Source organism: Chiloscyllium plagiosum, unplaced genomic scaffold (genome assembly GCF_037043375.1).
Source record: "Chiloscyllium plagiosum isolate Xiang-an unplaced genomic scaffold, Cpla_swu_hap1 HiC_scaffold_42, whole genome shotgun sequence".
Lineage (NCBI taxonomy): Eukaryota > Metazoa > Chordata > Chondrichthyes > Orectolobiformes > Hemiscylliidae > Chiloscyllium > Chiloscyllium plagiosum.
The window spans coordinates 7240937-7257099 of record NW_028270180.1 but is presented as its reverse complement, the minus strand read 5'-3'; the positions used below and the strand labels follow the sequence as shown (position 1 = coordinate 7257099).

The following is a 16163-nucleotide window of genomic DNA, read 5'->3' as shown; positions in this document are numbered from 1 at the left end:
TGCAACACGGGGATTGCAACAGTTCAAGAAGGCAGCTCACCCCCACCTTCTCAAGGGTAACTAGGGAAGGGCAATAAATGCTGGCCCAGCCACGGAAGGATGCTGTGAAACTTGAAAGGTTGTTGCCAGGGTTGGAGGATTTGAGCTGCAGGGAGAGTCTGGGGTGGTTTTTCCTGGAACATCGAAGGCTGAGGGGTGACCTTATAGAGGTTTATAAAATCATGAGGGGCATGGATAAGGTAAATCGACAAGGTCTTTTCCCTGGGGTGGGGGAGTCCAAAACTAGAAGGCATAGGTTTAGTCTGAGGAAGAAAAATTTAAAAGGGACTTAAGGGGCAACTTCTTATGCAAAGAATGTGTGGAATGAGCTGCCAGAGGAAGTGGTGGAGACTGGTACAATTATGGCATTTAAAAGGCATCTGGGTGCGTATGTGAATAGGAAGGGTTTAAGAGGGATATGGGTCAAGTGCTCGCAAATGGGATGAGATTAGTTTAGGATATCTGGTTGGCATGGATGAGTTGGACCGAAAGGTCTGTTTCTGTGCTGAGAGAATGGAATAAAAAATGCCCAGTGGCCTTTCTCTTTGCAAGGCTTTCCATCCCCCCCCTCCTGTCAATGATACAAAATAAACTGCTAAACTGACTTGTGGTCTTGATGCATTCCTATCATGTGACCATTTGGGCATGATCAGTGGTGAAGATGAATCTTAATGACGTGGTGTTCTTTGTCCTTCAACAGCCCGTCACTTGCAGAGTTATGGGTGCAGGGGAAGGCAATAACTTTATTGAGAAAATAAAGTTTGCCCCTATGATACCCTCAACAATGTGGAAGGAAAATCACCAGCAACGCAAAAGCTTGCATACAGAACATATTTAGGAGGTGGTGGGGGAGGGAAATGGGGGTAAGAAGAGAGAGAGAGGGGGGGAATGTGAAGGTTGGGAGACGGTTAGGTTTTGCGATTAATCACACTCTCTCTTTTGAGAAACATACAATACTTTTCATCAAGTCATAAACGGGAAAGCGGCCTATTATCAGGTTACTCAGCAACACACTGCTTTGCAAAGAGCCAGTTACCTTGGTGTCACTGCTGCTGTTTGTTAAACTAAGAAATATCCAAGCTTTGCAGCAGCAAATTCCGAAAGTCGGCTGAATCAATGACCCCAGTCTGTATTGTGGTTTCTTTTGGGTTGATGGAGGGGGACATATCTCAAGATACCAGAGAACACTTCCCACCACCACCTCTTTTTTTTTAAACCCCCCTTCCCTATTCAGAAGGAAGGCAGTGCAATCTTCTCATTGGTCACTTCAACCACCTGAACAAATAAGACCAAACATTGGAGACACACAACGGGTCTGGAAGTGTCTGTGGAGAGAGCAACAGAGTTAACGTTTTGAGTCCAAAGTCACTCTTTGTTCTCAAGAAGAATTTTACCTGACTTAAAAAGTTGACTGCTTCTCTGTCCACAGATGCTGCCAGACCTGCTGAGTTTCTCAAGTGTTCTGTGTTTGTTTGAGATTTTCAGTATCCACGGTATTTTGTTGTTAGCACAAATGGGACCATGGCTTTGTGTCCCATCAGAAGACTGGAGCCTTCAGCAATGCAACTTTGCACACTATGCTCGACTATCAAGATTATCTACAGAGGTCCTGGAGTAGAGATGTAACCAGTAATTTAGATATTTGTAACTAACCTGTTCAAACACCCCTCTGTAGCAGGTGCGATTTGAAACCCTCCTGCCTTCTGGATTAGAGGTAGAGACACTATCAGTGCACCACAAGAGTCTGACCAGAAATGTTTAGGCTCAGGGTCAACTGAACCATATTGACATTTGAAACTACAAACTTGCAGGACGTAGAAGGGAGCGAAGTTGGACTGTAATTATCTTCCACACTCCCTATAATCATTGTGTCCTTTTAATTTCTGTCAATAGCTGTGGACTGGAACTGCACTTTCTAATTATAATAATGGGTTGGTTGCATTTTTCAGGAAACTCTGGGCTGTGTTAAGTTGGTTTAAAAAAAGTAGATTGGTTCGCTTTGTTTAAAATAAGAATAGGGCTTCAGTTACAACACGTCATAGATGTAGCTTTGACAAGGTATAGTTATTTTACTTTCTGAACAATGTATACAGTCTTTCACATGATAAATATAGCATCCAAATGGTGCTAAAACTCATGTTGACTATTCGGGGATAACTATAGGCTGAAATATTCCTTTGAAACCAAGTCAAGATTAAAATAATTGACACAATTGAGACTCTTCAGCAATCATCTTTTTATGTGCAAGAAAGCATGGTACATTTAATTTATGCAGTTTAACTTCAAGACATTAACTTTATGTATTGCTGGCCAGGCAAGTTGATTTGCAAATGGGCTCCAGAACAGAGAGACCTAGGGGTTCAGGTACTTAATTCTTTGAAGTTTGTAGACCTGGTGGTTAAAAAGGCATTTGGTACGCTTGTCTTCATTGTTCAGTCCTTGGAGTGTAGGAGTTGAGAAGTCATGCTGAGGTTGTACAGGACATTGGTGAGGCCTCTTCTGGAAGACTCTGTCCAGTTCTGGTCACCCTGTTACAGGAAGGATATTATTAACTGGAGAGGGCTCAGAAGAGATTTACCACAATGTTGCCAGGTATGGTGTTCAAAGTTAAAAATCACAACACCAGGTTATAGTCCAACAGGTTTATTTGGAAGCACTAGCTTTCGAAGCGCTGCTCCAACATCAGATGGATGAAGAAGCAACACTCCGAAATCTAATGCTTCCAAATAAACCTTTTGGATTCTAACCTGGTATTGTGATTTTTAACTTTGAACATCCCAGTCCAACAGTGGCACCTCCATATCAAGCCAGGTATGGTATTTGAGGTATTAAAGAAAGGCTGGATGGGCTGGGACTTTTTTTCACTAGAGTATAGGGGGTTGAGAGGTGGCCGTCTAGATGTTTGTAAAATCATGAGGGGTAGAGATAGGGTTAATGGTAGATGTCTTTTCCTTAGGATGGTGGATTTCAAGACTGAGGGTCATATTTTTAAGATGAGAGAACAAGGATTTTGAAAAAGACATAAGTAACAATTTCTTTTACACTGAAGATGGTTCACATGTGGAATGAACGTCCTGAGGAAGTGGTGGATGTGGGTACAGTTACGTTTAAAAGACATTTGGATAGGCACGTGAATAGGAAAGGTTTGAAGGGATATGGGCCAGGAGTAGGCAGGTGGGACTAGTTTAGTTTGGGATTATGTTCAGCGTGGACTGGTTGGACCAAGGGTCTGTTTCCGTGTTGTATGACTCTTTTATGACCGACAACAGAACACGTTTGCAAGCCAGGGACTGCTTGTATTTCTGTTACAGGATACACCCTGTGGGCGGCACGGTGGCACAGTGGTTAGCACTGCTGCCTCACAGCGCCAGAGACCCGGGTTCAATTCCCACCTCAGGCGACTGACTGTGTGGAGTTTGCACGTTCTCCCCGTGTCTGCGTGGGTTTCCTCCGGGTGCTCCGGTTTCCTCCCACAGTCACAAAGATGTGCAGGGCCAGGTGAATTGGCCATGCTAAATTGCCCGTAGTGTTAGGTAAGGGGTAAATGTAGGGGTATGCGTGGGTTTCGCTTCGGCGGGTCGGTGTGGACTTGTTGGGCCGAAGGGCCTGTTTCCACACTGTAATGTAATCTAAAAAAACCCCTCGATCTGTTCTGATGCACTTGAACCCAGAACCTCTGGCACAGAAAAAGGAGCACCTCCCCACAATGCCACAAAAACCCTAAAACCACACCCTTCTTTACCCATAACCATGTGACTGACTGAAGAGTAACTGCAAGAAGCAAGAGATTCTTGTGTCTAAACTCTTTGACCTTGTGTTTACAGAGAGACACTCCACATGCTGTTGCAATAAGCACACATTCAGTCTAGTTAAGGAGAGCTGAGACCCTAGTTAATACCCAAGCCATCAATACAATTAACATCTAATTGATAGACCACTGACTCCAATCATAAATTAACCTGATTTAACGAGCCAATTAGTTATAAAAGAATTATTGCCAGCAAATATAAAATCCTGATATTACTTTTTCAGTTACAAGGAGTATGTCATAGAATCAAACAGCACAGAAGAGGCCCTTCGGCCTATCAAGTCTGTACCACCAAATGTCAATGTTGGATGTTAAGATTCTTCATGCAAACAGTGGTGAGCCTGTGGAATTCTCTTCCACACAACAGTTGAGGCTAAAATATTGAATATTTTCAAGAAGCCATTAGATATAGTTCTTGGGGAGAAAGGGATCAAAGGGGATGGGGAGAAAGCAGGAACAAAGGACTGAGTTGGATAATCAGTCATGGTCGTATTGAAAGGTGGGGCAGGCTTGAAGGGCTGAATGGCCTACTCCTCCTATTTTCTAAGTTGAATGAAGTTACTTCCAGTTCCAGTCAGAAAGTATATTTGCACTCTGCTTCCAGAGGTTAAATAGTGGAGGACATAACAAAAATGTTATTGGGATATGGTGAAATAACAGAATTGTTTTGATTAACAGATGGATGTCATGCCAACACTCTGACTGGAAATATCACACTGTCTTTGTCAGTGTGTTAATAGGCTGTTTCTACCATTAGGTAACTGTCAGAAAATAAGTGCAAACCATCTGTTTCAGTCATAAATAGATCTTGTTGCTGATTCATATTTACATCACCTGTGGGGTTTTCAAATAACTAACCTGCTCACATTAATAAGTGCTAGGCAGACTTTAGCAATGCTGTCATCTTGCGTTGTGTGTATTTAAAGTATGTTGATTAAGGAATGAAATGTACGTTCATTAAATTTCAGACAGTTTGGCAAAGCTTTCTGAATTTGCTGATCAAGATGTTTATTGGAGTCTGTTTCCTGGTGTGTGGGTGTTCAATGCTAAGCGAAAAAAAAGCTTTATCTTCAGGTCAAGATCGACTTGAGTTATTTCTTTGCAGGTTAAGGTGCATTCTGGTTAATGCCACTGTGTCCACAACAGTAAAGACTGCTGGGTGAAAAATTATTTTTATCTACCAAAGTACAAAGTGAATCTGATTTAAGTTTACTTGACCCAGTTTGGGAGCTGGGTGGTACAATTGATGGGATTGGGGTTATATTGGCACTGGAATTAGAGACCCGGCAGAGAATAATCTTTTTGTATATAGAGTCATAGAGATGTACAGCATGGAAACAGACCCTTCCGCCCAACCCGTCCATGCCGATCAGATATCCCAACCCAATCTAGTCCACCTGCCAGCACCTGGCCTATATCCCTCCCAACCCTTCCTATTCATATACCCATCCAGATGCCTTTTAAATGTTGCAATTGTACCAGCCTCCTCCACCTCCTCTGGCAGCTCATTCCATACATGTACCACCCTCTGCGATTTAAAAAGTTGTCCCTTAGGTCTCTTTTATATCTTTTCCCCTCTCACTCTAAACTTATGCCCTCTAGTTCTGGACTCCCCGACCCCAGGGAAAAGACTTTGTCTGTTTACCCTATCCATGTCTCTCATGATTTTATAAACCTCTAAGGTCACCCCTCAGCCTCCGACGCTCCAGGGAAAACAGCCCCAGCCTGTTCAGCGTCTCCCTATAGCTCAAATCCTCCAACCCTGGCAACATCCTTGTAAATCTTTTCTGAACCCTTTCAAGTTTCATAACATCTTTCCGATAGGAAGGAGACCAGAATTGCATGCAATATTCCAACAATGGTCTAACCAATGTCCTGTACAGCTGCAACATGACCTCCTAACTCCTGTACTCTGTACTCTGACCAATAAAGGAAAACATACCAAACGCCGCCTTCACTATCCTATCTACCTGCAACTCGACTTTCAAGAAGCTACGAACCTGCACTCCATATATGAGACACTACTTTTAATATTTGCTTGTAGGTTGTAGGCACCATAGATAATTAAGGTCAGCATTTGTTACCCATTCCTTCACCTACTTGAAAAGGTAGCAGGAAGCCCTCTTTGTGAATCCTTGCAAAGTGTTTGTGGTAGTTAGAGCCACAGTGCTGATAGAAAGGGAACCCCAGGTTGTTTTTTTTTAACCCAGCAACAGTGAAGGGGAACTTGCAGGTGAGGGTGTTTCCCTTTGCCTGCTGCCCTTGTTCTTCTGGGTGTTAGAGGTCACCATTTTGGAGGATTCTGCACTGGCATCTCGTGCAGTGCACCTGGAAGTTGCTACACGTTAATCGACAGTACAATGGTTAGAGCCACATTGTGGTGCTGGGAGTGAATATTTTTGTTGGTCAGTCATCTGTAACCTGAATGTTAAACTAGTCCACACTCATTGGCTGGGTCTGTTTTCTGGAAGGGAGTTGACTGGCTTGTCTCAATCATCCATATTATATACTTTGATTACAGTAAAAGTAGACCATATTTCTCGTCAAGGTGACAGGTTTGCAGTGGGGCTGCCAATCTGGTAGTCTGGCATTATTATTGGTGCACTGGAGTAACTAATCATTAGCCATACAAGGTTAGATGCAGAGTAAACTTTGCTTTGGAATTGGAATGCCATTGAATCATTGTCTACGTTTAGAAAATGTGATTGAATTTGAGTTTAGATTTGCATACCAAACCCAAAGATCCGAAATCTTTTTAGCAAAGTACAGACCTATGGGTTAACACCCTAAACCAAAGAGGGAGAGAGAATGGGAATATAAAGAGTTGGATACATCTTGTAGTTGCAGCATCACTAAGCTGTGCCAGTTAACTAGCTATTGTCCACATCTATCTCTAACAGAGAGAAATGATTTGGTTATATATAGTGAGGGGCATCAGCCAACATCAAACATGGGGTGAGGTGCAGAGCTAGGTCTCCATAGCCTATTATAGCAATTAGCAGGAATTGAACCTGTGCTTTCGACATTGTTTTGCACTATACTGTAGCCGTTTAGACAACTCCCACATCGCTCTATTTGTTTGAGAACTCTTATCTTAATGTATATTACTTTGGGCTAGATTATCAAACACAAAATACAAGAATATACGGCCACAAGCCAAAATTCACAATCTGAATATAGAGTTTATCATGTCCACCCATGAGCTGATTTTTCTCTCACCAAATGCTGTCCGACACACACTCAAACACTTGCTGAAACTAGCTTTGAGCATCTCCCTGGGCAGTTCACACTCTGTGTGAAATTGTTTTCTGTAAGTCACACATTTCAATGACAATTCTGACATGAATCCTTTGGGGGACTTTTGACCTTGTTTTTCAGAACAAGTTTACCAGCAGAATGTGGAGCAGCTGGACAAGATTCGACAGGAGTGGGAGCAAGAGCACATCAATACCTGTGAGGTATTTGTAAATCTCTTTTTTTTAAAATGAAGGTAGTAATTTGATAATAGTTGATATGGTCACAGCACAGAAGGTGGCCCTTCAACCCAATGTGACCTGTCAGCTCTCTGCAGGAGCCGACTTAGCCAATCCCACACCTCCACCTTTACCTGTGGCTCTGCAAATTTGTCCTCTTCAATTAATTATCCAATTCCTTTTTGAAAGGTACAATAGAATCTGCCTCCATGACACCCTTGGGCAGATTTCAGATCCTAGCCTCTCGCTGCAATAAAAGGTTTCTCCACAAGTCCCACTGGCTTCTTTTGCTAATCTCTTTAAATCTGTGTCCCCTCTGCTTTTCAATTCTTCCACCAAAGGGAATGCTTACTCCCTATCTGCTGTGTCCATCAAATCTTCTCTCAAACCTTCCCACTCCAACCCCTGTCTTTCCAATCCATCCAAGTGATTGGAGTCCCTCATCTCCGGAATCCGTCTCTGCACCCACACTTCTCCCCTCCTACCTCCACCCAAGGCCCCAAAGGAGCCTTCTGCATCTGACAGATTTTACCTGCACTTCCACACACATTGTTTACTGTATCCATTGCTCCTGATGATGTGATCCCCTGTACACTGGGGAGACAGGACACCTACATGCAGAACACTTCAGAGAACATCTCCAGGACATGTGCATGAAACAACCCCACAGCCCCATGGCTGAACACTTCAACTCCCCCTCCCAATCAGCCGAGGACATGAAGGTCCTGGGCTGCCTCCACTGTCAAACCCTTACCACCCAATGCCTGGATGAAGAATGCCTCGTATTTTGCCTTTGATTCCATGTGGTTAGAGGGTCCCATGTAGATTTCACCAGTTTTCTCTTCACCACCACCACCACCCCCACCCCACCTTATCCCAGTTCCAACCTTCTGACTCAGTACTGCCCTCATGACCTGTCCTACCCATCCATTTCCTTCCCATCTATCCACTCCACCCTCTTTTCTGACCTATCACCTTCAACCCCGTCTTCATCTCCCTGTCACATTCCCAGCCAGCTTCCCCCACCTTGAAAAGTGTGGTGTTAGAAAAGCACAGCAGGTAAGATAGCATCTGAAGTGCAGGAGAATTGACCTTTTTGGGAATAAGCCCTGATGAAGAGCTTATGCGCGAAATGTCGATTCTCATGCTCCTCAGATGCTGCATAATGGCTGTGCTTTTCCAGCACCACACTCTCTCAACTCTGGGAGGGAATCTGAAGGCATTGCAAAAAGTTTCAAAGAGCAGCACTTGGACCTTGAAATGATACCCTGGTCAAGGCTGATCCCATGTCCTATAGAAATTCAACATAATTTCCTTGTCTCATTGTTTCAAATATCACTTTTTATACCAGTACTCCAGTGTCGTTCTCATTGTTTAAGGATGGAATGTCAACTACCATATGCTTTTCCTGTCATAGGTTCCTCAAAGCGTTAATTCTTCCTGGACTTCTTTTCCATGAAAGACTGGACGGCCTTTAATACTTTGTTCAATTGGCTGGTATACATAGAACATAGGAATAGAGACCAGTCAGCCCATTGGGCCAACAATTTAATTAGATCGTAGCTGATCATCATCTACAACAATGGCCACTTTTCCCATACTATCCCGACATCTGTCGATGTCATTTGTCTCCAGAAATCGATTGAGCTCGATCTTGAACCAATGTTTGAGCTTCCACAGACCTCTGGAGTAGAGAATTCGAAAGATTCACCATGTCTGGATGAAGAAATTCATCATTGTCTCTGTGTTAAATGGTTTGCTCCTAATTCTGAAATGTCCCCTGGTTCGTGATTCACCAGCCCAGAGAAATATCCTAACTACAGCCTCTGTGACACCATGAGAATTGTGCAAATTTCAATAAGATTGCCTCTCCTTCTTCAAAACTCCTAAAGAGTACGCTCCCAGGTACTGGTCATAATTTCATACAGCTCAGAAACACACCCTTCAGTCCAATTCATCCATGCTGACCAAGTTTCCCAAATTAAACTAGACCCACTTGCCTGCATTTAGCCCATATCCCTCTAAACCTTTCCTACTCATGTATCTGTCCAAATGTCTTCCAAATATTGTAACTGTACCTCTGTCTACTACTCCCTCTGGCAGTTCATTCCACGCATGAATCACACTCTGTGAAAAAGGTGCCCCTCTAGTCTCTTTTAAATCTTTCTCCTCTCACCTTAAAAATATGCCCCCTAGTTTTGAGCTCCCCCGCCTTCCTCTGGCAAAGACCTTTGCTATTCACCTTCTCTTTGCCCCTCATGATTTCATAAATCCAATGAGCTGCTAGAGGAAGTTGTGGAGGTGGATACATTACATCTTTTAGAAGGCATCTGGATGGGTCTGTGAACAGGCAACATCCTGGTAAATCTTTTCTGAACCCTCTCCAATTTAATAATGTCCTTTTCTATAGGTTCCTCAGTCTTGCCTCATACAATATCAGATTGTTTTATGAACCTAGATGTTAAGTACTAGGATTGTTGTGAATCGTGATGAAAGCCAATCCTATAAATGTATACAAGCACTGGAGTCAAACCTGATTTGACCACATAATCTCTCATATGTAGGCCACCACAGGTCACTGTAGGATGAGCTCATGTTGCAATGAAGTTGGTTGGGTGTTCTCAATCTCAACTCAGGAGGAGAAAGTGAGGTCTGCAGATGCTGGAGATCAGAGCTGGAAATGTGTTGCTGGAAAAGCGCAGCAGGTCAGGCAGCATCCAGGGAACAGGAGAATCGACGTTTCGGGCATAAGCCCTTCTTCAGGAATGGGGAAAGTTTGTCCAGCAGGCTAAGATAAAAGATAGGGAGGAGGGACTTGGGGGAGGGGCGTCGGAAATGTGATAGGTGGAAAGAGGTCAAGGTGAGGGTGATAGGTCAGACTGGGGTGGGGGCGGAGAGGTCGGGAAGAAGATCTCAGGTTAGGAAGGCGGTGCTGAATTTGATGGATTTGACTGAGACAGGGTGGGGGGAGGGGAAATGAGGAAACTGGTGAAATCCGAGTTCTTCCCTTGTGGTTGGAGGGTTCCTAGCCGGAAGATGAGGCGTTCTTCCTCCAACCGTCGTTTTGTTGTGGTCTGACGATGGAGGAGTCCAAAGACCTGCATATCCTTGGTGGAGTGGGAGGGGGAATTGAAATGTTGAGCTACAGGGTGGTTGGGTTGGTTGGTCCGGGTGTCCCAGAGGGGTTCTCTGAAACGCTCCGCAAGTAGCCGGCCTGTCTCCCCAATATAGAGGAGGCCACATCGGGTGCAGAGGATGCAATAGATGATATGTGTGGAGGTGCAGGTGAATCTGTGGCGGATATGGAAGTTTCCTTTGGGGCCTTGGAGGGAGGTGAGGGGGGAGGTGTGGGCGCAAGTCTTGCACCTCCTGCGGTTGCAGGGGAAGGTGCCGGAGTGGAGGTTGGGTTGGTGGGGGGTGTGGATCTGACGAGGGAGTCACGGAGGGAGTGGTCTTTACGGAATGCTGATAGGGGAGGGGAGGGAAATAGATCCTTGGTTGTGGGGTCCATTTGGAGGTAGCGGAAATGACGGCGGATGATGCGCTGTACATGGAGATTTGTGGGGTGGTAGGTGAGGACCAGTGGGGTTCTGTCCTGGTGGCGGTTGGAGGGGCGGGGTTCAAGGGCGGAGGAGCGGGAAGAGGAAGAGATGCGGTGGAGGGCATCGTCGACCACGTCGGGGGGGGAAATTGCGGTCGAATTGCATTGATGGTGGGTCTCTGCAAAGGGATATGTCCAGGGATTGCTGACTTTGGAGAAAGGAAGTTTGGGGGGGATTTAATGAGGGTTTCATTGAAGAACCAACTCTATATCTTCACCAGTCACCATTGGTCCAACCAAATTGATCTAATGAAATCGACTGTCATCCTTTTATGAATGATATTTGTAAAAATGTCATCTTAATCTTGAAAACCTGGTTACCTGTGAAAAATGTAGAAATTATTTCATTATGACAGCTATTGCTAAAATTTATGGCTGTTCCAGGGTCAGTTTATCTCAAGTGTGTTGACATGTGTCTTGTAGGTTTTGACCATGTCTTTGTGCTGGCTTCTGCCTAGTGTCCTGACTCATTGTTAACACTATCTGACATTCGCTCAAATTCAGTCAATGTGAACTGGGATTTTTGAAGCTAAACTGTGCCTGACTGGTCAGAGTCTTTGCGGATGTTTGTGGGCGATGGGGTGTGGTGTGGTTCATTCTTCATAAACATTCTCCATTTTGGCTTGCAGGTGTTTCACCAACAAGAGAGTGACAGGATCAACAATCTGAGGAATGCCCTGTGGGTGCACTGTAACCAGCTCTCACTGCAGTGTGTGAAGGATGATGAGGTATTGTACTGGTCAACCGGTACGCTGACTGGTCCCTAATCCTGATGTGGATTCTGAAAAGCAACCCTTGGAACGACCCATTTTTACATTCTTTGCTTCCCCTGGCTACCCCCACCAAAAGCTGTCTGGTAACTTGGCCAACTGATCAATCCTCCTTGGCAGAAATTTATTCTCTCTTCTTCTGAAGACACTTGGCCAGGGCTTCTGAAAGGTGGCACGGTAGCTCAGTGGTTAGCACCGCTGCCTCACAGCACCAGGGACCCAGGTTCAGTTCCAGCCTCCAGTGACTGTGCAAACCCCACAAGGACATTCGCCCCCTGTCTGGGTGGCTATAGCTGTGCAGGTTAGGGTGGATTGGCCATGCTAAATTGCCCACAGTGTCTAGGGATGTGCAGGAAAGGTGGATTAGCCATGAGAAATGCAGGAATAGGGTGGGGTGTTAAGATGACCTTTGGAGGGTCAGTGCAGACTTGATGGGCCAAATGGCCTCCTCTTGCACTGTAGGAATTCTATGATTCTTAAATGACGTCCTCTTGCTGCGACAGTCTGTGCTACTCTAAAATTTAACCTTGGGAGGAACTAAATCTAAGTCTTTCATAGAACTTGCAGCACATGAGCCAGACACAATTGGCCCAGTTTTATGTTCCATGCAAGCCTTCTGTTTTCCTTTTAAATTTCACCCCGTTTCCATCTCCTTCACCCTAGCTTTCTCTCTCAATCACTTGTTTAACTTCTTCTTGAATGGAGTCTTCAGTGGAAGGTGTCCAAAAGCCCCCATCACTTCCGCAGTGGGGGCATTGCTTGGGAGTTGGAGGTGGGCGCGGCCTGCTCCCTTGAATTGGCCAGTTGTGAAATGACATGTATTTATATCAGTGCCTTTGGGTGACCTCTAAGCTCTAGCTAACTATGCTGAGTTGGAAGTCACATGACACCAGTTCAACACGTTTAATTGAAATCACCAAGCTTTCACTTCAGCTGACGAAGGGCCTATGCTCTAAAAGCTTGTGATTTCAAATAAATCCGTTGGACTATAACCTGGTGTTGTGTGACTTCTGACTTTGTCCACCCCAGTCCAACACTGGAACCTCCACAACATAATGACACAGTGGGATCTTTCTGCACCCTGTGGCCATTTGCTGAGGAATGTTTGTTGATAGAGCGAGCTGTTATTCCTAATCAATGAGATGTTATTGCATGCGGAGTGACTGCTAAGTTGCTTTTTTTTTTAAACTGATTCCCTGGGAATGTACAGCATGTAGTTGCGGCAATGTCCACGTGTTGTAGCTTGAGTCTTCATCTGGCGTTTTAACTCTCTGCAGTTGTATGAGGAGACAAGGAAGGTTTTGGAGCTCTGCGACATTGATGCAGATATGGATTGTTTCATTCAGAAGAAGATGACTGGAACGCGTCCACCCGGTAAGACTTGCTTCTCTGTCTCGGTCAAAAAGTGTGGTGCTGGAAAAGCACAATAGGTCAGGCAGCATCCGAGGAGCAGGAGAATCGACGTTTCAGGCGTAAGCTCTTTGTCAGGGCTTCTTCCCAAAAGGTTGATTCTCTTGCACCTCAGAGGCTACCTAACTGGCCATGCTTTTCCAGCCCCGCACTTTTCAACTCTGATCTCCAGCATCTGCAGTCCTCACTTTTTCTCCTTGCTTCTGTCTCTGTACCAAAAACAGATCAGAACTTTGGTGATTTTTAAAACAGCTTTTGATCAATGTCTAAGAGGAATGTCATTGGAGGATTTGGGGCTGGAGTCACATAAGAACATCAGAACCGGGAGCAGGAGTAGGCCATCTGGCCCCTCCAGCCTGCTCCACCATTCAATAAGATCATGGCTGATCTTTTCGTGGACTGAGCTCCACTTACCCGTCCGCTCACCATAACCATTAATTCCTTTACTGTTCAAAAATCTACCTATATTTGCCTTTAAAAAAACATTCAATGAGGTAGCCTCAACTGTTTCACTAGGCAGGGAATTTCACAGATTCTCAACCCTTTGGGTGAAGAAATTCCTCCTCAACTCAGTCCTAAATCCGTTCCCCTTTATTTTTGAGGTTATTCCTCCTAGTTCTAGTTTCATCTGCCAGTGGAAACTACCTCATTACCTATACCTTATTGACTCCCTTCATAGTTTTATGTTTCAATAAGTTTTCTGCCCCCCACCCATTCTTCTATATTCTAATGAGTATAGTCCCCGTCTACTCAGTCTCTCCTCATAAGCCAGTCTCTTCAACTCTGGAAATGACCTAGTGAACCTCTGCATCCCCTCTAGTGCCAGTACATCTTTTCTCAAGTAAGGAGACCAAAACTGCACACAGTACTCCAGGTATGGCCTCACCAGCACCCTGTACAGTATAACCTCCCGATGTTTAAACTCCATCCCTCTAGCAACGAAAGGCAATGTTCCATTTGCTGCCTTAATTGCCTACTGCACCTTTTGTGATTCATGCACAAGGACACTCTGGTCCTTCTGCACAGCAGCAAAGGATTCAGGCACAGAAGGAGGCTATTTTGGCCCATGACCCCTCTAATGAGCAATCCCATCAGTCCAATTCTTCTGCTCCATTAATGCTGCTTTCCTCGAGTGTCCATCCAATTTCCTTTCTGAAATCAGTGATCATCTCCCCTTATTACCCTAATAGGCCATAAGCTCCATGTCATTACCATGTCAGTGTAAGAAAATTCCTCCCTACATCTTCCACCCAAGGCCTCTGATCTGTGACCCTTCATCATTGTACCATTAACTAATGGTAAAAATGTCTTTTTTTTTATCCACCTTAACAAAGAAGTAACTGTTTCACACACCTCTATCAAATCTCCCTCTGTTGTATATGGGTTAGGAAAGGGTTAATGTTGGGGCGTGCTTTAAGCACCACTCACTAGGATGAGATCATTTGGAATTGTGGGCAGAACAGCTTAGGATCTGAAAGGAGTGAGACTGTGTACATATGGTCCCACAGACAGTGTAATAATGTTTAACACATCAATGTAACCACTCGCTAATGTACAGTAAACTCAAAATTGTTAATTACAAGCGACTCTCCTAGTTAGACCAGGATGTGGTTTCCCTCTCCCTCGCTAGATAAAGCTGACCCTATAGTTTCCTGCACTCAAATAGCAACAGCCTTCACCATGAGCAGGAGCTTCTATTGTGTAGGAGCTGGGCACATCCAAACAGCAGCCTCCACCTCCTTTTGGTTCCAAGAATTCTGGAATTGACCTAGTGAACCTCCTCTATACCCCCTCCAATGCCAGTACATCCTTTCTCATGTAAGGAGACCAAAACTGCACACAGTACTCCAGGTATGGCCTCACCAGCATCCTGTACAGTATAACCTCCCTATTTTTAAACTCCATCCCTCTAGCAATGAAAGGCTAGGATTTCCAACCTAACCTTGTCACTAAATTCCATCAATATTAGAGCTTGATAAATCTTCTCTTACCCTAACAAATATCTTCAAGTCCTTCCTAAAGAATGGTGAATATTCAGGACTCCAGTTTCATTTGTTCTCCTCACTGCCTCTCACAAAGGCTCTGGGGAGCTGATTTCCCATCTGTCTCCCAGAGATAGTGCCATTGGGTTGACTGATCACAAGGCGCATAGCAGCAAACCTGCCTCACTATCACCTGATGGCTGCACTGATGTAGTCGCAGGACATCACCCTGTGCTGTACTGACGTGAGCAGCTCAGTCAATGGAATAGAATTGTTCCAAACGCTGAAGATTTTTTATAGACACAAATCTTCCCTGTTAGACATTTCACTAACCACAGAGCACATATTCCGCACATCAGAGAGAAAAACAGAAGGCTGCAAGGTTATGCGAAAAAGGGTGTAGAAAGGGACTAACTGGAAAGCTCTTTGGAAAAGTTGGCATAGGCATGATGAGCTGGAATGGCCTCCTTGTGTGTTTGATTCACAGTGAGCAGGGAGATCCCAAATTTGATGCAAAGTGGGATCTCCGGGTTGGGGGAACATGTGCAGGAAGCAAGTGGAAAACTACTTCCACCCCCCCCCCCCCCCCCCCCCCCCCCCCAGAAAAAAGAACAGCTGGGGAAGGGAAATTGTCTTGCCTTTCCATTTTCTCACTGCTCTAGCAGAAGATCCTGGAAGAGAGGTGTGTGTGGGGTTAAGACCATGATATCCTTATGGTATGCTGTAGCCTTGAGCTATGGATAATGATAATAAAGGGTATGACATTCTTTCCATCGTGTAGATATCTGGCTAATCCAGAAGTGCCTGACTTTCCATCTTCTGTAAATTACACCATTTAAGACCGTCCGATCCTGTTAACCACCTCACAAATCACATGGGGTGATTTCTAATGGGGTACAACTGATCAGACAGGCGATGTGTGGAATGGATTGTAAATACATGTGGGAGGTCAAGACAAGCTTTGTCTGAGACAATGACAATGCTGCCAGTTCCCCTTTAAGTGTGCTGAGTGGCACATGGATGACCAGAATGTAATGACCAGAGTGATGCCAACAGCATGGGTTCAACTCCTGCAATGGC

The 16163-nt window shown here is 44.7% G+C and overlaps 1 protein-coding gene across 4 annotated transcripts in view; it reads left to right on the top strand.

Annotated features, from left to right (window-relative positions):
* The window catches only part of LOC122542541 (proline-serine-threonine phosphatase-interacting protein 1), a 107702-nt gene that overhangs the window by 72697 nt on the left and 18842 nt on the right, over positions 1–16163 (top strand). For all 4 annotated transcript variants that reach the window (XM_043680394.2, XM_043680393.2, XM_087982161.1 and 1 more), the window contains exons 9-11: positions 7226–7305; positions 11551–11649; positions 12969–13065. In XM_043680394.2, coding sequence (XP_043536329.1) covers positions 7226–7305; positions 11551–11649; positions 12969–13065 — 276 coding nt within the window. The remainder of the gene's footprint in view (positions 1–7225; positions 7306–11550; positions 11650–12968; positions 13066–16163) is intronic.